The sequence below is a fragment of the Trichechus manatus genome, unplaced genomic scaffold, assembly GCF_000243295.1.
Source record: "Trichechus manatus latirostris isolate Lorelei unplaced genomic scaffold, TriManLat1.0 scaffold00138, whole genome shotgun sequence".
In the NCBI taxonomy this organism is placed as follows: domain Eukaryota; kingdom Metazoa; phylum Chordata; class Mammalia; order Sirenia; family Trichechidae; genus Trichechus; species Trichechus manatus.
Genome location: NW_004444074.1, coordinates 4331193 through 4356021, shown reverse-complemented (window position 1 = coordinate 4356021; position 24829 = coordinate 4331193). Strand labels below are relative to the sequence as shown.

Genomic DNA, 24829 nt, shown 5'->3' with positions numbered 1-24829 from the left:
AAAAAATTGTTAACCCGTTGCCATCGAGTCGATTCCAACACATAGCGACCCTATAGGACAGAGTAGAACTGCCTCGTAGGGTTTCCAAGGAGCAGCTGGTGGATTCAAACTGCCAACCTTTTGGTTAGCAGCCGAGCTCTTAACCACTGCGCCACCAGGGCTCCAAAAATTGTTAAAGGGGAACCTAATTTGCTGTGTAAACTTTCACCTAAAACACAATAAAACATTATTTTAAAAAAAAAAGTTATTGAGGGGTGATGTCTTGATGTCAATGAAAATGGGAGCTCTAAAAATCTATCCTTCCACAAAAGCAGCAACAAGCTGGTAAAAGCTGTCAGAATCAACTTTTTTGGAACTCTGGAAACTAATCAAAAGCTTAGAACAACCAGGGGAATGCATAATGAAGAAAAAATAGCTGAATCTCAGTAAGAGAGTTTTGTGGTATGTTAACATAACCTGGCCCCATCCTCCACTCCCCGGCTTGGTGGCAGTCTTGAAGATAACAGCCCACGTTCCTGGTACAGGCACCTGGTACCGAAGAGAGTAGAATGTACCTTATTCTCAAAGAATTGTGGTTGTTTGTTTTGATCTATCTGGTAGCTCCCGAAGGACCCGTCAGAAGGGCTTGCCTTTTTTTTGCCTCACTCAGGCTCTCCCAAGGCTGAGGCGGCTACCGGGGGTGTGGTAGGGGGAAGTGACAGGTTTGCTGAAAACATTTAAAGACAGGTGTATTGATCACTGCTGCCTGGGGCAAGGGATAGCAAATAAGGCGAACAATAGAATAACCAAAAAGCTAGGGAGAAAAAGCTGAGGAATGAGATGATTTGGGGGAATAAGAGCTTTGAAAAGCTTCCGTATATTCCTGGGAATCTAGAAAGCCACATATATGCCCAGGGCTGGATGTATGTTCAGAAAAGACCTGAGAAAGCTTTCAGTCTGTAGTCTGGTTGTGATTCCCAGGATACAGTTCAGCAGTATTGCTTAGCAACTCTACATTAAGCTTTTTTGAATGTAACGTTTGAATTTCTCTTTCTGTGGTTCTCAGTTCAAATCCTGTGCTGAAGAATATGTGGCCGGAAGGCAAACTGAGCATTACAGAGGTGACCAAGCGACCTCTGACTGCTGCCACCTTGTTTAAGAATTCTATGATTGCTTTAGTAGACAACCTTGCATCAAAGGTAATTATTTTCTCTTATAAATGTCTAAATTCATACATTCTCTCTTGATATGTTATGGAATATATATGAATGATGTGCTTTTTAGATAATGATAATATTTAATCATGCTGAAGAATATATGTTCAAAGTGAATGTTATAGTAGAATTTTCACACCTTTTTTTTTTTTTTTTTAACTTGTCTGGGTGAAACAATTGTTTGTGTCCCAGATGAATGCTCTTCTTAAATTTGGACTTTCTAGTCTACTGCTGTGGTCCAAGGGAGAGCCTTAGTGAGATTTTAAACACACACACAAACCAAGAAATCAAGCCAGTTGCCATCCAATCGATTCCAACTCATGGCAACCCCAAGTGCTTCAGAGTAAAACTGCACTCCATAGGGATTTCAGTGGCTGTGGTCTTTCAGAAGTAGATCATCAGGACTTTCTTCCAAGGGGCCTCTGGGTGGCTTCGAACCATCAACCTTTTGGTTAGGAGCTGAATACTTAACCATTTGTGCCACCTGTATACATATATATATAGTTCTGTGCTGCAGACAGCAACTGTCAAAAAGAACGTCATTAACTGTAATGCAGCATCCATATATTGTATTTGAATAAGAACCGAATAAAGGCAGAGAGAGTTTCAAGAGGAAGTTTAGGATTTAAGTATTGTACTTAGGCTGTTTTAAGTAGTTGGAACATAAAGACGTGTTACTGACAATTATTTATGGTGTTTATTGTTCCTCTGGGGTCTAATATTGTCTGTTTGATAACTTAAGTCAGTTTTTCCCCCCTAAAGAACAGATTTCTACTCTTAACTGCTGCTGTTGACAAATCTGATAAATTAGGCAGCATTCTGGGACTCATTATTTTTAGTTCCTTCATTTTTATCTTTCTGTTCTGGTGCTTTTTCTGTGCATTTTCTTCTTTATTATTATCTTCTTTTTTTTTAATCAACTTCCTCTCTAAGGATTTAAATCTATGCTATATTTCTGGTTCCTTCACTGTGAATAAATTAGGCAAATAGCACAAAAACATGTCTGTTCTTTTAGTCAGGATTCTTCGGCCTCAAGTGACACGAATGGAATTTTTTAGCTTATATAATCACGCCTTCAGAAGGGTAGGGGTAAGGACACTGGAACCAAAGATTAGAATACCGTTAGAACTCTTACTCTTTTATCTCAGCATCTCTGCAGGTCAGTGTCAACCTATTTCATTCAGCAAGAAGAAAAGGGAACCTAGAAGGAAGGCGTCAGGCACAAGAAACAGGGCTGAACACAGAATTTTATAAAATGCATTTTGTTTATAAAATACACTAGACTTATCCAACAGGAAAAGTGACTTTTGTTTTCCTAAATTGATAGTTAAATTTGCCTCTTTAAAAAGTTAAAACCTAGAGCCATCTATAGTTTTTTCATGAGGAATTACATTCAGTTACTAATAAAAGACACCCCCAAATTAGTGGTTTAAACAAGAGAGCAATTAATTTATCTCTCCTATAAAAGTAGTACAGAAGAAGGCATCCCAGGGCTAGTATAGCAGCTCCAAAGTTATCAGGGACCCAGGTTCCTTCTGTCTTTCTGTTTCACCATCCTAGTACTTGGCGTCCATCCTCCTAGCCCAAGATGGCAGCTGGAGCTTCATCCCTTTGAAAGAGGCTTCCTGGAAGCCTCACACAACACTTCACCTACATCTTACTTGCTACACCTAGTTGCCAGAGAAGCTGGGAAGTACATTTTTATTCAGGTCATCAGTGTACCCAGCTAGAAATAAGGATTCTGTTTCAAAGTAGGAAAAAGATACTGGATATCGGGTAGGCAACCCAATAGAAGGCAGGAAGGTGAAGGTTAGGGGAGGAGAAATAAAGAAAATGTGTTATATTTAGAAAACACAAAATAATAGTAGAAATAAATCTAAAGAATTGGTACTTCCTATAAATGTAAATAGATTAGACCAACTAGATAGGGAGAAAATACATCTATATGTTGCTTACAAGAAACCTAAATAATGCTGTCTAGAAGGGTTGAAAACAAAAATATGTCAAGCTCCTCCCACTGCCCCCCAAAAACAAAAAAAAAAAATAGTTAAAAGCAATATTAATGTTGGAGAAAATAGAATTTAAGGCAATAAGTGTTAATACAAATTTAAAAAAAAAAAAAAAAACCATTGCCATCAACTCAATTCTGACTCATAGCGACCCTATAGGACAGAGTTGAACTGCCCTATAGGGTTTCCAAGTCTCTCATCTTTATGGAAGCAGACTGCCACATCTTTCTACCATGGAATGGCTGGTGGGTTTGAACCGCTGATCTTTCAGTTACCAGCCAAGCACTTAACCACTGCACCACCAATACAGGTAAAGAGACTATATAATAAAATGAACAATACGCAAGAAAATTTAAGGACCTAACACTTAGCCATGATTGTATATGAACTCTATATTGCAAAAAAGAACCTGTAAAAAAATTGACAAGTCCCCAATCCCAACTCCACCGAAAAGTGATAGATCAAGCAGACAAAAATATTAGTAAGACTGCAGAAGCTTTGAAAACGAAATTTAAACCTTATCTAATACATCAAAAGAATCCTGTACCCAGGAAATAGAGAATACATGTTCTTTTCAAGTACACATGGAACATTTACAAGAATTGACCACATACTAGATCACAAAGGAAGTTTCAACCATTTTGAAAGAATGGATATATAGACACATTCTCCATGCTCAATTCAGGTAAAGTAAAAATTGGCATTTAAAATTTTTTTATATTACAGATAGTTACCAACTTACACAACGTATTCAAGTTACGATGAACCACACTTATGACCTTTTTTTTTGTACATCTGATCATAAGTAATATGTACTAATACAATGTTGTAGCATGTAATTTGCTGATATTATCATTCTCAGATGTTTACTCGCAGATGTTCAGTGTTACAATTTACTGTTCAAAAACTGCCATATAGCAGGCTATGAAAACTGAAAAAAAAAACGAGGTATTCGACTTACACCAGAACCAACTTACAACAGAGTCGTCTGAACAGAACCCCATGATAAGTCAGGAACTATCTGTAATGTACTCGGGAACTTACAAAAAAAAAAAAAGTTTTCCTAAATAACTCACAGGTTGAAGAGGAAATCACAATGGAAATTACAGGATATTTGGAACTGCGTGACAAAGATGATTAAAATTTATAGGATACTTCTAAAGTGATCCATTTGTTATATACCTTTATTAAAAAAACAGAGACGACTGAAAGTAAAGGAGTTAATAAGTTCAAGTCAAGAAGCTAGAAAAGGAACTCCAAAGAAAACCTAAAGAAAGAAGTAAGAAAATAATTTTTAAATAGCAACAAATAATAGAAAGATAAAAATTAATCAGATGGACAAACTGCTAATAAAATTGATCAAAAAAAATAATATTATGAATGAAAAACAGGATATAACCAGATATCATAGAAATTTTTTAAAGCATAAGAATATTATGAGCTATATGTCAATGAATTTCAAGATTTAGATGAATAGTTTTGTAGAAAAATAAGTTATCAAAATTAACTCAGAAAGAAACAGAAAACCTGAATAAATCAGTAGCCTTAAAGATATTGACTCACTAATCAGAAGTTCATCCTCCCCCAACTCTGCCAAAGGACATTAGATTAAGATAATTTTACAGATGAGTTTTACAAAGCCTTTAAGGAGCCAGTAATCCCTATCATACATAAACTGTTTTGGAGAATAGAAGGAAGAGGGGCCACTACCCAATTCATGTTTAAGATCAATATTACTTTAATTCAAGGTTGATGTGAGAAAATAAAATTAGGAATCAATCTGTTATGAACATAGATGTAAAAATCTTTGAAAATGTATAACTAATGCATTTCTAGCAACATGGTGACTGAGATACCCACTAAACCAACTGAAAACAACTAAAGCACTAGATATAATACAAAAATCAACTATTTCAGTACAGCATGAAAGTACAGAATATGCAGGCCAGGGCTAAGTAAATGCAGAAGTTAACTGAGTGAAGGGAGAAATAAATAGCACCAAATCTACCCTTCACCCTGTGGGAATTTGTTGAAATGGGTGACTTCAAGTATAATTATTCAAGGCTGGGTCCTTGAAATGAAGCCCAGGACCTTGCCAAAGTGAAGTGTTTAGTAAGAGATTTCATGCAAACACACACACACACACACACACACACACACACACACACACAATGGTGAGTCTCTAAAGGGCTACATCCTCAGTGTAAGGGTGAACTATAATTAATCCCTCATTATGTATAGGGAAAACTGCCTGTCTTACTTCTCGGCACTGTGCCAAAACGGGAAATCTCCTTTGAGAATTTGTAGTCATAAGCCATCTTTCATGAGATTTGCAGCCCAAATTTACACTGCTTGGATGGCCTGAAAAGCCTCAAGCCAACAATTTAGTTTAAACTAAAGTGGTCCAGAACTGGTATTGCCCTCAGAAATCTGATAGGAGCAAGCACAGATAAAGTTCCAGGGAAAATGAAGAGCTCACAGTAAAAAAAAATCACTAAACAAAGAAACAAGACACCATATATGAGAATCAGACTAAACAAACAACAGATTCAGACTTATAATTTCTTAGATTGAAATTATCAGAGATAGAGTATGTAAGAATGTTTAATATGTTTCAAGAAATAAAAGACTTTGAAAATATGAGAGAAAAAAGAAGACAATAGAAATAAAATAAAAATTATTAATTTTAATAAGACAAAATGTCTTTAAAAAATTATTAATTTTTTAATAATTAAAATTAAAAACTCAATGGTCAGGTTTAACATTAGTCTAGAAAAGCTGAAGATTTAGTTAAATGAAAGAAAAAAACTAAAGAAATTATCCAGAATTCCACCCAAAGAGACTAAGAAATGAAAAATATAAAGAAACATGTAAAATAAAATAAGATCTAATGTGCATCTAATCAACATTTATAGAAGGAGAGGAGACAATGGAGAAGAAGCAATATTGAGGTAATATTGCTGAGAATTGCAAGAATAATGAAAGACATCAATGTGCATATTTAGATTCAGGAAGCCCAGTGTATCTCAAGTTGGAAAAATTAAGAGAAATCTACCGCTGGGAGCTAGTGAACCCCCAGAACATCAAAGACAAAGGAAATATATTAAAAGCAACCAGAGAAAAGACAGATATAGCTTCAAAGGAGCAACAATTAGGCTGAGAGAAAATAACCGTAAACCAAAACTATACCCAGAGAATATATATATATTTTTAAGAACCAGGGCACAATGAAGAATCTTCTCAAAAAACAAAAACTTGAGAGAATTTACCAATGTTAAAACCTTACTAAAGGAAATTCTAAAGGATATACATCAGGCAGGAGAAGAGGATACCAAAAGAAGGTCTGAGATGCAAAAAGAAAAAAAGAGCAAAGAAATTAGTAAATATGTGGACCCATGTAAATAAACTGAGTCCATAAAAAAGAATATTTTGTGGGCTTAAAAATACAAATTAGAATTAAATAGCATATATGTTGGAAGGGTGGTGATTATAATTTAAGCTCCTCAGGCAGAAGATTAAAATATTGCCTCATTTTCAACTCTGATGAGTTACAAATATATGTTAAAATGCCTAGGGTAACCATTAAAAGAATAGAAATAGAGCCTGATAACTTTCAAACTAGTAGAGGCAAGAAGAAAAAATTGACAAAAGAACATAGAAAAGTTGGGACAAATAGCACAAATTACGATGGTAAAAATAAACCCAAATATATTAGTAATTACACTGAATGCAAATATATAAAAATTGTCAAACCAGATTAAATAAAGAATACAAATAATGTGCTATTTATGAGTGATAGCTAAGCAAAGGGCATAGAAAAGTTGAAAGGATTTAACAGATAAATTCTGACAATCTGGGATGACCTTGACTGACCACGACCTGTAATGGCTCAGTGATGAGCTCCCCTTCCTGCAAGGGCTGAGTTGTTTTCCACCCACCTTTAATTCCCCGGCTTTAGCTCTTCAGGATTCCAGACCAAAGCGCAGTGCCACATAGAAGGTAGGCCTTGGGTTCCAGCTTTTACCACCTACCCCCACAAGGCTATCAGAAGCTGTGCTCAGCCTCATGACTACCTCTACCAGATCAACAGAAGCCTTTAAGACCAAAGTAGGAGCTGGGCTTACCCTGCTGATATTGAAATGCCAGTGGCATAACTTCAGCATCATAGCACATGCAAGCTACCACGCTGTGACAGACTGATAGATGGGTGGTGGTAAAGCAGGTTAAAGAAACGTATATCTAAATAGAGTATTTTCTAGCTAATGCATGTGCTGATTGGTACACTTTTACAAATGATGTTTTTCACATAAAATACAGGGAGAAACAGGTGAAAAGGTGCATGAGAATAAGATCACTATTAGCTTTTGCAATTTAACCTTTATAAGACACTCAGAGTTTGTCAAATTTAGGATTTCTTAGGTCGAGTCAGTCTAGGTATTTATAAATGAGAGAGGAGGCGGCAGTTATAAATTGAGACAGAACACTGATTAAATATAGAGAAAGTGTTTTCACTAGGTTCCTTATCTGAAGATTTCTATATTACTAAGCAGGATGAAAGGGCTCCCCCCGCAACCCCCCGCCTGTTAATTGATCATTAGTGTCTAATCCTGTGTTACCACATCCTGTGCATAATCAGTAAGTACTGGTAAAATTCCATTCAGCTGGTTTCTATTTAGTAAAGTTACTTATAAAAAAACAAAACCAACCCCATTGCCATGGAGTCAGTTCTGACTTATAGTGATCGTATAGGACAGAGTAGAACTGCCCCATGGGGTTTCCAAGGAGCAGCTGGTAGGTTCAAACTGCCAATCTTTTGGTTAGCAGCCGAGCTATTAACCACTGCACCACTAGGGCTCCTTTATAGTAGTACTCAATGATGCCTTAAATACTAAGATTGCTTTGCTGACATGATTTTATAAATTATTAAGTCCAAAATCTTTTGTAATTCCGAGTGTAATTTTCTCTTTGATCCAGGGATCATTTAGCAGTGTATGTCTTAATTTCCCAACATATAAGGATTTTCTAATTATCTTTTTGCTCTTGATTTCTAGCTTAATCTCATTTGGTCAGAGGACATACTCTGTGTGATTACAACCCTTAGAAATTTGTTCAGTTTTCTTTATGTGCATGGTTTATTTATATATAAAAATAATTTGCATTCAGTATTCTACACAAGTCCCTCTGGTCAAGTTTACCAAACTTATTGTTTTTCAACTTTTCTGCATGAGAACTTCTAACCTTAAATTGAGGAAGAAAGGAAGAATAAATACTTTATCCATAAGTATAACTACTTTATCCACATGCCTGAGAAATTGGAGGCACAGAGCTTAATTTGACACAGTTAACACTAATTACATGTTACTGTCACAATCTGGGCTTTTTTCTCCAGTGAAACATATCATTTGTGGATTTATTTCTTTAGGAGCCTTATTACGTACGTTGCATCAAACCCAATGACAAGAAATCCCCGCAGATATTTGATGATGAACGCTGTCGACATCAAGTGGAATATCTTGGCCTACTGGAAAATGTGAGGGTGCGTCGGGCAGGATTTGCCTTCCGCCAGGTGTATGAGAAGTTTCTTCACAGGTGAGCATAGACTAAGCACGGAAACCTAAAAGTACGCTGAAAATTACATAGTCTTCCTCATACAAAACGATACACCAGCACACAGTCCTCCCCATGCACCACCACACACCAGTACACATTAGGTGATCAATAAACATTTGCTGAATGAACAAAAGAGTTGAGGAGTATGAAATACTTCCCAAAATCAACAGGAGTCCCTGACTCTATGGTTTATGGACCATGGGGCAAAGTCAATTATTTTGGGGGGACATGTGCATGGATTTGGAATCACATCTGGGTTGGAATCCTGGCTGTACCACTCATTTGCTATGTGATCTTTGACCCTATTTCTGTATCTGTAAAATGAATATAACAACACCTACCTCATAGGGCTGTTGTTGTGAGGATTAAATTAACCCAAGTAAAAAGCCTAAATGCCTGGCACATAATAGATGCCCAATTAATGCTGCTTGTCATTACTGGTATTACTAATTATAATAATAATAAGATATGAAGTCATTAAGCATAGAGGCTCTGAAATTAGTCTACCTAGTTTGAATCCTGACTTTACCATTTCTTAGCTGTGTGACCCTGGGCAAACCACATAACCTCTTCATCCTTCAGTTTTCTCATGTGTAAACTGGAGATGATAATAGTAACTACTTTATAGGGTTACTGGAGGATTAATTGAGATGTATATGTGTGTATGTTTTCTAAATGTGTATACATATATATTTAGAATAGTACCTGGCATATAGTAATCACTCAATAAATCTTAGATATCATTGTTACTGTTAATTTATTGTTAATGATGATAATTATAGTTGAAAACTGGGAATCAGAAGAACAGTGTTTTAAATTCCACTTATTCATTTATCAATAAAAAATATTTATTGAACATTTCCTATGTTGTAGACTGCAGATTACAACCAAAAGAATGAATAAAATGTAAAGCAGAAAAATGCAGAAAACTAAAATCCTTTAGATTGGTTGGTCAGAAAAGAAATCAGTGGAGATAACAATGACAGGAAGGAGCCAGCCTGACAAAGATCAGAGAAAAGAGCATGGGGGGAGAGCGAGCAGCGGTGGTGGGGAAGGCTCTTTTGGAGTAATAAGTGTGGCGTTTAGGGACCAAATGTAGTTCATTGTGGTTGGAGGATGGTGAATGACATGGAAGTGGCATGAGATGAGATCAGAGAGATAGATGGTGCCAAATCATTTCGAACCTTGTAGTCAAATTAAACAGTTTAGATTTTGGCTAAGTGTGATAGGAAACCATTGGAGGATTTTAAGCAGGGAGTGACACAATCTTATGGATGTTTTAAAGAGACCAGTGTGGCCACCGTGTGGGGAGGAAGCAAGGAGACGTTTAGGATGCTGTTGCAAGAATCCAGGAGAGATGGCTTGATGATAGTGCCTTGAACAAGGTGATTATAGCAGATGTGAGAGAAGTGGGTGATTCAGGATATGTTTTAGGGGCAGAGTTAACAGGACTTGCTCATGGATTGGATGTGGTGAGAGAGGAGTAGGAAAGAATAAAGGATGACAGTAGATTTTGACTTGAGCCTCTGGATGAAGGTAGTACCATTTGCTGAGATAAGGAAGATTAGGTAAGAGCAGTTTGGGGAGGGGGCAAGGAACATGGGAGAGATAAAGTCAAGATTTTTCTGTCGATTGCGTTGTTTGAAATGCCTCCTAAACATCTAAGTACAAATAGTAAGTAAGTTATTAGATACAAATACCTGGAGTTCTAAGAAGAAGTTCAGCCTGGAAATAGAGATTTGGGAGTCACTAGTGTATAAATTATATATAAAATTCTGGGACTGGATAGAGAAGAGAAGAGCCCATGTCAACATTATATTTGTTGTCTGACATGAAATAACCAACAGAGAGCAGAGAAGGAACAACTATTGAGGTAAAAGAGAAAGCAGAAGAGGATTATGTTAGAAAAGCCAAAAGAAAATGGCATTTCAAGAAGAAAAATGTGCTTATCATATCAAATATTGCCGTGTGATCAAGTAAGATAAAAGCAAAAACTTAACTATTGGATTTGGCAACATAGAGGTCAGAGGAGAAAGGGTGGACCAAAGCCTAATTTGAGCAGGATTAAAAAGTGAAGTAAGTGAGGAGTTGGTTACCTATAGACAATTCAAGAATTTTCGCTTGTGAATGAGAGCAGAGAGAAATGGAAGCAGCTGGAGTGGGATGTGAGGTCAGGAGAGCCTAGAAATGTTTGCAGGTGGGGATGATTCAGAACAGAGGGAGAAAGCGATGATGCAGAAGAGAGAGGGAGATCATAATAGCAGCGTCCTTGAGAATGCAAGAAGGGATGGAATCCAAGCACAAGTGGAAGGTTTGTCATCTTTGCGTAGGAGCAGGGACACTTTACTCGTGGCAACAAGACAAAAGGCAAAGACTCAGGGTACAGATACAAGGAGGCTTGGAGATTCACTGATGGCTAAGATGAAGATTTTCCTGTTTAAATGCTTCTGTTTTCTCAATTAAGAATGAAGCAAGGTCATGAGCTGAGATGAGGGTTGGGACAAGTGGTGTGGGAGGTTTAAGGAGAAATGAGAATACTCGTTTTGGAGAGTGGGAAAGCATAGATTTGAGTAATAGAATTGCCAGGAAGAGCTGAGTGCCCATTTGAGATTTTTGGTTTTAAATGTAAGGTGAGACAAACCAGCATTATTGGTTTTTCTCCACCAGCATAAGGCTAGTTGTGTGCAAAAGTGAAAGGGATTGCAGTGAAAAATGATGAAAGTACACAAGTGTTTTTAAAATTTACTAAATGGAGACTCTTAGAATGAATAGCCTGGAAAACTCAATTTTTATTTTATATTGATCAAAATATTATGCTCATAATTGACCATTTTCCTTGTTGAATTCACACGGTCTTTAAAATTGGCTTTTCTTCTTTATTGAGGCTGTATCATAAGAAGTGTTTTCATGAGTAGAGATGTATTCATTCTGAGTCTTGGTTTCAAACAGTGTCAAATTATATCATTAGGAAGATTTCTAGTCTGTTGTTAGAACTCATGAAATTGATTCTAGCAATTGCTCAATACAATTTGTTTTTGTGTTGGCACCTATAGAAAGTCAGCAGAAGTTTAAATATTAGAATGAGCAAGGTGAGGATGGGTAAGTATAGGTTGGGACTGAACTGAGAATCTATTATATTGAGATACAATGGCAGCCATAAGGAATAGTTGAAATAAGAGGACAATTACAAGCTTAATTTAGAGGGGAACAAGGAATCTTGCTAGTGCAAAATAGTGTGTTTTACTTTCAACTCAAAAGATTTTTGGTATGTTTCTGTTTTGGGCATGGAAGATGTGCTATATGGATTAGCATATGTATTAAAATTAAAAAGAATGTATGGATTTTTAAGTTCTTAGTTCTTAAGATCAAAGAAGCTGTAGTCTTAGTGATACTAGCTTAAATCTCTCACTTCCACCCCAGAAACATCTCAGATAATACAAAATACGTGTATTTAAAATGAAGCAAATGTACAGCTCTATTACAGAGTGAAGAAGGGGGATTCATAGTGAATCTTGAAGATGTGAGTCACTCCTAAATGTAGAAGCAAGTGTAAAGATCCAGAAGTAAGCCAGTAAGCCCAGGTCACAGTTATAAGCAAAGTGCACGCTTGTGAGATTTAAGCTGCCATTCAGAAGCCTTCCTAGCTGCTGTGCTGGAGTCTACCACTGCTGCAGCACCAGGAGGTTGTCACAATGGCCAGGGCAAGTAACCCCTCAGCAGCTTCAAGGAATAAACTGTAGGCATAGTAGCAAAAAAAGTAGCCACCTTGCAAGAGGCCAATAAAGACCAAGATGTACACAAAAGGATCCTACAGCAGGAGATGAGAGAACAAACCAAATATCCCCAGACATCTGAGAAAGACCAAAACCATGGAAAAGAGACAATAAACTCAACAAATGAAAAACCTTATCCCCAAAGAACAAGGGGCATGAGAATAAGCCCATTTAATATTTTCAGAGAGATAATGGAGGGAATTATAATCTTAAAATAGTAATGTGAACTTAGAAACAAGAACAGGTAACTATTAAAAGAACTAATTGCAAGATTTAGAAATTGAAAAACAGATTAAACGCAACTAAAGAATGAATTATCTCTCAATAGGAGAATGGGTAAATATAGTATATTCACATATTGGTTACTAATCAGCATTAAAGAGAATGAACTGCTTATACAACAACAACATGGATGAATATCTAAAACATTATGTTGAAAGATGATAGATACAAAAGAGTACCTACTTTATGCTGCCATGTATATGAAGTTCAGGAATAGGTAGAACTGGCTTATGGTGTTAGAAATCAGATAGTGGTTGTCTCTGGGTAGGAAGAATTGACTGGAAAGGGGTATAGGGGGTCTTTCTGAGATGATAGAGAGGTTCTGTATCTTGATTAGGATGTCGATTTCACAGGTGTTTACATTTGTTAAAACTTGTTGAATTGTATACTTTGCACATTTCACTATATATAAATGCTATAACAATTTTAAATATTTTTTAAATTAAACCAATTTTTTTTTAAAGCAAATTAGTGGGCCAAAAGATTAAGCTAAATAGTTCTTCCAGATGTCATTACAAAGAAAAAGAGATGAGAAGTATTAAAGAAAAGTCAAGCAGCTTGGAGGTTTGATCCAGGAGTGCCAAACCCATCTAACCAGAAGGAAAGGATAAAAAGAATAAAGAAGAAGCACTATTTGAACAATGGCCAGGAATTTTCCTAAATTGAAAAAAATACGTAAATCTTCAGATTGAAAAAATACACTGAATGTAGAGCATATAAAAAATTTTAAAAACAAAATTGAAATACATATATTAACTTATAGCATGTTAGAGATAAAGAGAAATACATCTCTCAAAGGAAAAAAAATAGCAGGGAATGAGAATCATACTCGCATCAGACTTACCATTAGCAACATTTGAACGCAAATAGACATAGGGGCAGTATCTTCAAAGTGAAGGGAAATGAACTTTGAGCCTAGAATTTTGTTCCCTGCCAAATTATCATTCAAGGGTGGGAGTAAAATAAAAACAGTTTCTGACAAAGAAGGGCTCAGAAAGTTTACTATTTACAGACCCTCTGAAAAATCTTCTGTAGGATGTACTTTAGCAAAAAAAAGAATGAATGCAGAAGGGAAACATGAGATGCAAAAGTCAACATTAAGCAAATCAATAAAGCTTTTTGTTAAATCTAAACAAATATTGATTGTAAGGGGGAAAAAAGTCTTTAATACAATCTGAAACTAAAATCAAAATGAGAATAGGAAATGGGGAAAAGTAAAGGCATTTGTCATGTTTATGGGAAAGATCTAGATGATTAACTAGACAGGAAAAAATATGTTTATATGTGTTGAACATTTCAAGAGAATAATAATAATAGCTGCTAACATTTGTGAAGTGCTTACTATATACCAGGCACTGTTTTAAGCACTCTGGAGTCACTGAAGCTCACAACCACATAAGATGGGTGGTTATCCCCATCTTATGCAGAGAGGAAACTGAGGCACAGGAATGTTTGATAACTTGCCCCAACTCACAGCTAAGAAGTCATGGAACCATATTTGAACTCAGACAGTTGTCTCCTGAGTGTACAATCTTAAACAGTACATTGCCTCAAAATCAAATGAATACCTTTCAAATCAGAGGAGGAAGTAAAATGTGTCCTGTTCATTATTTACCCAGGTATAAGATGATCTCTGAATTCACCTGGCCCAACCATGACCTTCCTTCAGACAAAGAGGCTGTCAAGAAGCTGATTGAACGTTGTGGATTTCAGGATGATGTAGCTTATGGGAAGACCAAAATTTTCATTCGAACTCCCCAGACATTATTTACCTTGGAAGAACTCCGTGCCCAGATGCTCGTAAGGATTGTTCTCTTTCTACAAAAGGTAATTTTATAGTCTATATATAAGAACAAGGTCTTGCTTCTGTGTCCCTAAACATTTTATTGAATGTTTTCTTTAATTCAAGAAATATTTATGGACTTTTTTTTTGTGTCTGTGCATATCTCAGAATGTTATCTGTTGCCTTCATACATGAAAAACTTGTTGGCTGTCTGAGTTCAAAAAATTATTTTATCTCAAAACCCTTAAGACATTGCTTTTTTTTTCTCTTTCTTTGGTTTCAAATTTTATTTATTTTGTTATTATTGAGAATATGCACAGCAAAACATACACCAATTCAACCGTTTCTACATGTACAATTCAGTGACATTGATTACATTCTTTGAGTTGTGCAACCATTCTCACCTCCTGTCTTAGTCATCTAGTGCTGCTATAACAGAAATACCACAAGTGGATGGCTTCAACAAGCATGAGTTTATTCATTCACAGTCTAGGAGGCTAGAAGTCCAAATTCAGGGTGCCAGCTCCAGGGGAAGGCTTTCTCTCTCTGTCAGCTCTGGGGGAAAGTCCTTGTCATCAATCTTCCCTTGATCTAGGAGTTTTTCAGCACAGGGAGCCTGAGTCCAAAGGATGCATGCTTCTGTCTCTTCTTGCTTGGTGGTAATGAAGTCCCCCTGTCTCTCTGCTCACTTCTTTCTCCCTTTTATGTCTCAAAACAGATTGACTTAAGACACAACCTAATCTTGTAGATTGAGTCCTACCTCATTAACATAACTGCTGCTAATCCCACCTCATTAACATCATCGAGGCAGAATTTATAACATGTAGGAAAATCAAATCAGATAACAAAATAGTGGACAATTGCACGATACTGGGAATAGTGGCCTAGCCAAGTTTACACACATTTTTGGGGGACACAGTTCAATCCATGGCAGCTTCCTTTTCTGAGTTGTTCCTCCGCCATTAACATAAACTCATTGCCCCCTATAAAAACCAAAAACCAAACCCATTGCTGTCAAGTCGATTCTGACTCATAGTGACCCTATAGGACCGAGTAGAACTGCCCCATAGGGTTTCCAAGGAGCACCTGGTGGATTTGAACTGTGGACCTTTTGGTTAGCAGCTGAACTCTTAACTACTACGCACCAGGGTTTCCATTGCCCCCTATGGTTCCTGTCTAATCTTTTGAGTTGCTGTTGTCAGTTTGATCCCATATAGGTAGTTCTTAAAAGAGCATAATGCTCAAGGCAGACTTTTTTTACTGTTGTTATTAGGTGCCATCAAGTCAGTTCTGACTCTTAGTGACCCTATGTACAAGAGAAAGAAATGCTGCTTGATCCTACGCCATCCTCACAATCATTGCTATGTCTTTTACTAGTTAAGCTAAACTATTGTTCGATTTTAAGAAGACTTCAGGGGATATTTTTGGTTTAAGCTTTAAGGATTATCTCAGGGCAATAGTTTCAGGGGTTCATCCAGCCTCTATGGCTCCAGAAAGCCTGGAGTCCATGAGAATCGGAAATTCTCTTCTCCATTTTCCTCCTTTTGGTCTGGATTCTTCTATAGAATCTTAAATCAGAATGTTCAGTAGTGGTAGCTGGGCACCATCCAGTTCTTTTGCTCTCATAACAAGATACTGCTCTTATGTCTTCTGGTATTTAAAATTGGAGAGATGTCTGAGCAAGCCTAATTTTTGTCTTAAATGCTTAAAGGACTTTTTGTTTATCTTGTAGTTCAAAAATTTTTCCAACATGTTTGAAACCTCTACCCTCATCCATCATTATTTTCAGAGTGGAGTGCTGACTTAATAATGCTCGTTAGTTCATGGTACATATTATCATTGATTCATGTAGGGTCGCCTTCTTATTTCACTCACTCATTAATGTATTTCTGTTTATCCTCCGTACCCATCTCATACCTTCCATATGAACCACTTTAATGTAAAAAAAATTATATAGCTATATAAAAAATTGTGTACCCTCTGTGAGAATATCCTTGGGATATATACCTAGGAGAAAAATTGCTGGGTCATAGGGTACATATGTAGTTAATTGGTATAAGTAGTACCAGGTTCCTCTACAGAGTGATTCTGCCAGTGTCCACTAGCTGTGTATGAGGGCTACTATGTGCCCACATCTCTGCCAGTATTATCCAGCTACCTAAATTTTGCCGGACCGATAGGTATAAATATTTTGTATTTCTCTGATTGCCATTGAATTTGAACATCTCATTGAAGACTTGTTTGCTTTTTGGATTTTCCTGTAAACTGCCCATTTATATCCTTTGCGCATTTTTCTGCTGGAATTGGTATCTTTTTCTTGTTGATTAGCAGGAATTGTTTGAATATGTTAGACATTAATCTCATATCAACTTTAGACATTATAAGTATATTCTTCTATTCTGTAGGCATTCTAATTAACTTTGTCTATGATATCCTTAATTGAACCAAACCAAACCAAACCCGTTGCCGTCGAGTCAATTCCAACTCATAGTGACCCTATGGGACAGAGTAGAACTGCTCCATACGGTTCCAAGGAGCCCCTGGTGGATTCGAACTGCTGACATTTTGGTTAGCAACCGAACTCTTAATCACTATACCATCAGGGTTTGCTTAATTGAACAGAACCCTTAATTCTGACAGTCAGATTCTTCAATGTTTTGCCATACAGTTTGTGCTTTGGGAATTTTGTTTACGAAGACTTTCCTTGTCACAAAGGTATTATCCTATATCTCCCTCTATGAACTGTATAGTTTTACCTTTCATATTGAGGTCTTTAATCCATTTAGAATCCACCTATGTATGTTCTTTTATGTAGGAATTCAGTTTCGTTTTCCACCATATGATCAGCCAGTTTTCTCAACATCATCTACTAAATAATCTGTCAGTTTCCCATTGAATTGTGATGTCGCTTCTATCGTATTTTAAGTTCCCGTGTATATATGTCTGTCTGTGGGTGCTCTATTCTGTTTCATTTTTCTGTTCGCCTGTTTTTGCACTAATGCCACACAGTTTTTATGGTAGCATGTCTTAGTCTATGGTAGGATAAATCCATCTTCTTTACTCTTTTTTATTAAGGTTGGTTAACCTATACATAGATCTTTATTCTGCAATATAAATTTTAGTGTATGTTTCTTGAGCTCATTAAATTCAACAGTAATTTTTATTAGGATTCATTGTAGTTTTCAATTAATTTGAAAGGATTAACATTTTTACAATATTAAACCATCTCATTAAGAGCATAGATGTATTTAAATCATGTTCATTGACCTTTAGAGTTTTAAAGTTTTTTTAAGAGTGACCTTATGAATTCATTGTTAATTCCTAGATATTTTATTGTTTTTATTGCTACTGTGAATTTTTTTAGTGTGTTCCCCATGGCAGTGTTGGTATAGAGAAAGGACATTGATTTTTGTTGGTTTGTATGTGTTTAGAAGGAAACCTTTCTTGATTCATATTTTTGATTCTGTTAGTTTTTCTAGGTTAATGATTATATCATGTGCAAATAATGAAAGTTTTCTCTTCCCTTCCAGCTGCCAAGATGTATCTAAGTGTAGGTTTCTTTTTACTTATTTTGCCCGGAACTCAGAAAAACTTCATCTATGTGCTGCCAAAGGGAGCATCAGAAAAACTTTTGGATTGAAATATTAAAATCTGTTTCGTCCAAAAAAAAGTTTCCTTCTATTTGGTATTTATTTAGTGCTTTTGTCTAGTTCTGTTTTCTTTCTCAAGAATGCTTGTAAATTTGCAGATTGGAGCTCTGCTTCCTATCATCATAAAGTATTTTCATACGTCTGTTCTTCTGTGTCTTCAAGTTCCTTCTCCTTGATTTTCAGTACTTATCTGTGGTTTTGGGGTTTTGTTTTGTTTTAATAGATCTGGTATTAGGTCTTTCCTCTTTCTACCTATCTGAGAGATTGATTCAGGTTTAGGGTTTGGCCCTGAACCAGGGGGACCATGCCTCTCAATTTGCTTGGGACAGTCCCAGTTCATGACTGTTGCCTGGTGTATTAATTAATAGAACCCGTTTCACTCTCAAAAGTGTCCCAGTGTGGATAATCATTATGTAATCAGTGAACTCACTTTCTATCCGCTTGGTAGCTGGTAGAATCCCCTTCTTAAATCTAAGTGGCAGTTTGATGTTTGCTCTTGCACAATCCTCAGTGCCCAACAGACTTTAGTCTCTTACAGCTCTGCTAACAAAGATGGGATCTGCCCCCTCCCCTCTATCCTCATGGTCCAGCTCATACATAAAATGCAGTTCCAGGTATACATAGCTACTAGGGCTCTAGCTTTCTCAGTCCCCTCTGACAGCACTTTGCTTCTAGAAATGCAGTGTACCGTTATCAGTTCCCACCCTCCACTTCTTTCCTGGTGAGAAATCACCATCTCTACCTAGAAAAGTGAGACTGTAAAAGAGAAGGGATGGCTACTTCAAAAACTACCACCCATGCAGTGGAGGGAAAGCTGTCCCATTTTCTCTGACATATAGATCTTACATTTCTTAACCATAAGGCAGAGGGGTAGGAATAAGGGTCTTGGCACAGTGGTTAAGCGTTTGGCTGCTAACCAAAAGGTGGGCAGTTTGAATCCCCCAGCCACTCCTTGGAAACCCTGTGGGGCAATTCTACTCTGTCCTATAGGGTCGCTATGAGTTGGAATCGACTCGACGGCAATGGGTTTTTCGGTTTCAGTAGTTAAGAGCTTGGCTGCTAACCAAAAGGTCAGCTGTTCTAATCCGCCAGCCACTCCTTGGAAACCCTATGGGGCAGCTCTACGGTGCCCTATAGGATCACTATAAGTCAGAATTGACTCACGATGGCAACAGTTTTGTTTTTTTGAGCCTATTCTCAGGCAGGCCATTCTAGTGTATGACTATATGTGATCTACTGACTGTGTTTTTTATACCAGCTCCACAGGCCATAAAATTAGTAGACATTTCTCTCCACTTTGGGAATAGGTCATAAGTCACCTAACTGTCGACATGATGGATGTTTTCATTTTTTATGTAAGAATTTTTATTGTAAGAATTAAATGAGAAGAATTAAATGAGAAGTTAAGAGAGGCAGCATCAGAAGCTGCTATTTTAAATAAGAAATTGCCAACAATTGATTTTTTAAAAATAAAAATAGCTGTATCTTTTTTCCGGATTATATAAATAAGGCATGCTCATTGTGAAAATAAATTGAAACACATGAAAAGCATAAAGGAAAAAATGAAAAGTCACCCAAAATACCATCATCCAGAGGTAACACGATTACTATTTTGAGGACCGTCATTTATAATATCTTTCTTTACATGCATACAAATGTATATTCATAAATGGAACCATAGTTCATACAAGATTTTCTTGTAAGCATCTTCCTGTTTTTCCATAGTATTTTTTTACTGTCTTTTTTCTCCCACGTTTATCTTCTCTACCCACATCTCTCCCCCTGTGTTGGGGGTCCCCAAGGCCACCCCCAGGTTCAGAGATTCTCTAGAAGGACTCAGCATATACTCACAACTAAAATTTATTACTGCAAAAGGATGCAATGAAGAATCAGCCAAGGGAAAAGGCGTATGGCCCAAAGTTCAGAGGAAACCAGAAGCAAGCTTTCTAGAATCCTCTTCCTCCAGCAAAAACATGTAGAAACTGTTGTCTAACAGGGAAGCTCATTAGAGACTCAGTGTCCAAGGTTTTTATTGGGGGTCACTCATGTAGATACCCTCTATCTAGCATATACCAAAATTCCAGACTCGTAGAAGGAAATCCAGAAGCCCTGGTGATGCAACAGTTAAGCACTCAGTTGCTAACCAGAAGGTTGGTGGTTTGAACCCACCCAGAGGCTCTGTGGGAGAAAGGCCTGGTGATCTGCTTGCATAAAGATTACGGTGAAGAAAACCCTATGAGGCAGTTCTACTCTGTCACGTGGGGCAGCTGAGGTGAAAATTCAACTCGATGGCACCCAACAACAACAGAAGGAAACCAGGTATTCAGCATAAACACATAGTACAAACAGTTTAGGCTCAATGAGCCACTCTTCTTATTTAGGGAAAGTTTTATATCATTGTAGAGAACTGTTTACCAGTCAGATTCTCAGACACCAGCCAAGGGCCAACCTTGCAGGCACAGGCCTTCTTTCTTTCTTTCTTTCTTTCTTTTTGCGTTATCAAAGTAGATTTTATTGTTGTACTTTAAGTGAAAGTTTACAATTCAAGTTAGTCTCTCATACAAAGATTTATACATACATTGTTATGTGACCCTAATTGCTCTCCCTATACTGTGACAGCACATTCCTCCTTTCCACCTCTGATTTCCCATGTCCATTCAACCCGCTCCTGTCCCTTTCTGCCTTGTCATCTCACCTCTGGACAGGAGCTGCCCATTTGGTCTCATGTATCTACTTGAGCTAAGATGCACACTCTTCATGAGTATGATTTTATGTCCCATCGTCAGTCTAATCTTTGACTGAAGAGTTGGTCTCGAGAATGGTTTTAATGCTGGATTGACAGAGAGTCCAGGGGCCATGCTTTCTGGGGTTCCTCCAGTCTCAGTCAGATGAGTATATCTAGTTTTCGTACTAGAATTTGAGTTCTGCACCCCACTTTCCTCCTGCTGCAATAGGGACTCTCTGTTGTGTTCCCTGTCAGTCAGGCCTTCTATATTAACTCTCTTCTGCACATCCCCCATGTTCTTCCCATGACCTTAATAGGCTTCTTTTTACATACAGCCTTCTATACTGGTGCCTTCATTTCTATACACTAGATTCCCAGGAGTGAGATTGTTGGGTTGAAGGGTGTATATGGTATATATAGATATTAACAATTTACGTTTCAACCCACAATGTAAGTGAACTCTTTTTCCTAGATTTTTTGCAACCAAAGTAGCTTTTTTAAGGTTTTTCAATTTTTTCCAATCTGATCAGTAAGAAATATCTCATTTCAACTTTAATTTTTTATTTCCATGACTACTAGTAAGGGTGTGTTTATTAGCCGTTTAGATTGCCTCTTCAGTTATTTATTCATATTCTTGCCCATTTTTCTATTGGGTTGTTTATCTTTTTCTTAAGAATTTGTAGGCACTGTCTATGTATAATATGTATTAACTTTATGTACTGCAATTATTTTTTCTACATTTCCATTTGACTTTTGACTTTGTTCATGGTATACTCTTGTATGTGAAATTTGTCACTATTACTATAGTGAAATAGGTATTATCTTTTCCTCTGTAGCCTTTTGGTTTCTTGAAAAAAAAAATTACAGATCTAGAATTTATTTTTGTACCTGGTGTGATGTAGGAGTCCAGCCTGGTTTTGTTTCAGGTGAATAGCCAGCTGCTCTAATTCCATTTATTTAAAAAAAAAAAAATTCTTTTTTCCCCCACTAAATTGAAATTCTACCCTTGTCCTATATTAAATTCCCACATATACTTGAATCTATTTCAGTACGCACTGTTTTATTCCACAGTCAGTTCGTATGCCAGTATCATACTGTGTTTATTATAGTACATCTTAATAGATTGCTAACCTGGCTTTCAGTGTATTTTTGCATTTTTTTTCTGTACCTTAATAGGGATTTAATGGCAGGTTGAAAGAGGCAGAATCAGGGATGCTGGCTAAAATCAGAACCTCCAAAATGAATTGTTCTTGAAGGAATAAACTGCATAACCACAAAGAAATATTGTACCAGAGATACAAACTGCCTTGCTCTCTGATTCATTAAAAAAAAAAAAAAAATTATAATTCTCCACGATCACTGTGTAAACCATTAGTCACTCAGAATCAAGAATTACAAATAATCTGGTTTCTCTTTCATATCCTTGGTCACGTGCTTGATATCTTAAGAGATTTTTGAAATTACTTGAAGTATCTTTTTTTTATAAAAATAACTACGTAGATTAAAAAGACTCTTTTATTGGTTTTATATTACATAAGTAATAGCGATACAAGGTAGTAAAATAAAAAAATATAAATAAGAAAAAATTAATATAAAAGTCACATATATACCCACCACTCAAAAGTAATCCACATTTTGTTATGTACCCTTCCAAACTTTTTTCTATGAAAAACCATACCTGAAAATCAGATCCTGTCATACCACGGGCGTGTAATGTATTTTTTTGTTCTATCTTTACTTGTCTAAAATTTGAGTATTCGCAATAGCTGACATAGTCTTTAATATGTTTGACTAGCATTTCCTCAATCAGTCTATTTCTGGACATTTAGGTGTTTCCAGTTTTTCACTCTTACAGGTCTCATTGCAGTGCACATCCTTATGTACTTGGAACAGTGCCTGGTGCATATTAAGAGTTCAGTAAATGTTAGCTATTGTTATGGCATAGTTGTTAAGAGCTACAGCTACTAACGAAAAGGTCAGCAGTTTGAATTCACCAGGCACTCCTTGGAAACCCTATGGTGCAGTTCTACTCTGTCCTGTAGGGTCACTGTGAGTCGGAATTGACTCGACGGCAATGGGTATTGTTATTACTACTAGTAGTACTGTGAACATCCTTGATTATTTTCTCAGAATAAATTTTTAGACATGAGAATTGGTTTAAAAGGTGCATTTTTAAAGATTTTCTTCAAACCAAACTGACTGCCATCTAGTCGAGTTGATTCTGACTCATAGTGACCCTGTAGTTTTCTATACCCGTTGTCAAATGGCCTCCAGAAAGATTGTACTAATTCATGCTCCCACCAGCTAATGCATGAAAGAGCTTGTCTCCTTGAAACACTGCATATTTTTTTTCTTGTAAACATTCTTTTCTGAATGACCTGAAGCCTGAATGTTGAAAAATGTGTTTTATAAAAAGTCCAGGTTGTAGTATACCCGTCTTTGCATCATTAAATTAAAAGAGATGAATCAGTATAGCCTGTGAGATTTTTTTAAAGGTCATCCTCCTGTTCCTTTCGCAATACACAATTGATTCACTCACCATTTACTCTTTGCATTTGAGTTTGTGTGTGTGTTCCTTACATCACACTTGAACGAGAAATCACTGAGATGATAGTTCAGTCCAGCACTGAAGAAACTATTTAAAGTTTTCAAAATTACAGCTCTAAGCAAGGAGGTGCTAAGAGATGAGTAAGGTATAGTGCCAGTTAAGCAGCAAACACAATGGGCTGAGTTGAAGCGTATGATGATTGTTATTAAGTGTGTTATAAGATAAATCTGTCCAACTTGATTCTGTTTGTTTAGGTTTCTTTCTTCTTCAACCTGGACCTTTCTGGTTTTGGATTTCTTATCATTCATCTTCTGTTTGTTGATATTCATTAATTCCCAGCAGATTGTTGTTGTTGTTACATGCCGTCAAGTTGGGTCCAGCTCATAGCAACCCTGTAGGACAGAGTAGGACTGCCCCATAGAGTTTCCAAGGAAACTGAACTCTTAACCACTATGCCACCAGGGCTTCTCCCAGCAGATAGGACACCTTTTTTGTAGCATGGTAGGGGAAATCCTGATAGAAGACTGTAGTTTCAGGTTACTTGATTCTTAATGAAAATATTACACTAAATACATTACAGATAGTCCTGATTCTCTAAAATTCTTTGTCCATTTCGTCTAAAATATTTTGTTGTGTTGGAAAAGAAAATAGAGTATGGAAACCCTCAAAAATGTTCCTTATTTTTTTGTGTACATGTGTGGTTTTAAATTTATGTTCTTAGTCTAGGAAGTTGTAGGGCAAGATCAAAACTGTCATATAAAGTGATATTACTGAAGGATCCTAACAGGGAGAGGGAGCAGTGTGTGGCCATTAACAACAAATTTGGAGTAGATTGATCAGTTTGAAGAGAGGATTTGTTGACCCATCTGTAAGATAGAATGGCTTCCTTTGTAAATTATGTCTTTATTTTGGGGAATTAGCCTTGCTTAAAGACCATTTGTAATTAATTGTAGACAGAGGCCTTAACTGGTCACCATGTCATGTACTTGGACCATTTCAGATTGTACAGCTTTGGTTCTAGCTCTAGGAATGGAATTATCCTTCCCAATGTGCCATGGTGAAGTTAAGCAGTCAAGGCCCTTCCTGTGGCACATACTGGAGGCTGCTAAACAGAATTCTTTATTAAAATAATAATAATTTAAGACTCTTAATCATTTCCTCTAACCAATTTATGTGTACCTTGGGATCACAGTAATAGAACCAGATTCCTAAGCATATCTCATGATTCCTGTGCCAGCAAGGGCTTCCAACTCTCT

The 24829-nt window shown here is 36.7% G+C and overlaps 1 protein-coding gene across 1 annotated transcript in view; it reads left to right on the top strand.

Moving 5' to 3' along the window:
• MYO1D (myosin ID) overlaps nt 1–24829 on the top strand; it is a 260935-nt gene that overhangs the window by 138413 nt on the left and 97693 nt on the right. Inside the window, exons 14-16 of the mRNA XM_023739664.1 lie at nt 1046–1178; nt 8625–8791; nt 14487–14694. Coding sequence (XP_023595432.1) covers nt 1046–1178; nt 8625–8791; nt 14487–14694 — 508 coding nt within the window. The remainder of the gene's footprint in view (nt 1–1045; nt 1179–8624; nt 8792–14486; nt 14695–24829) is intronic.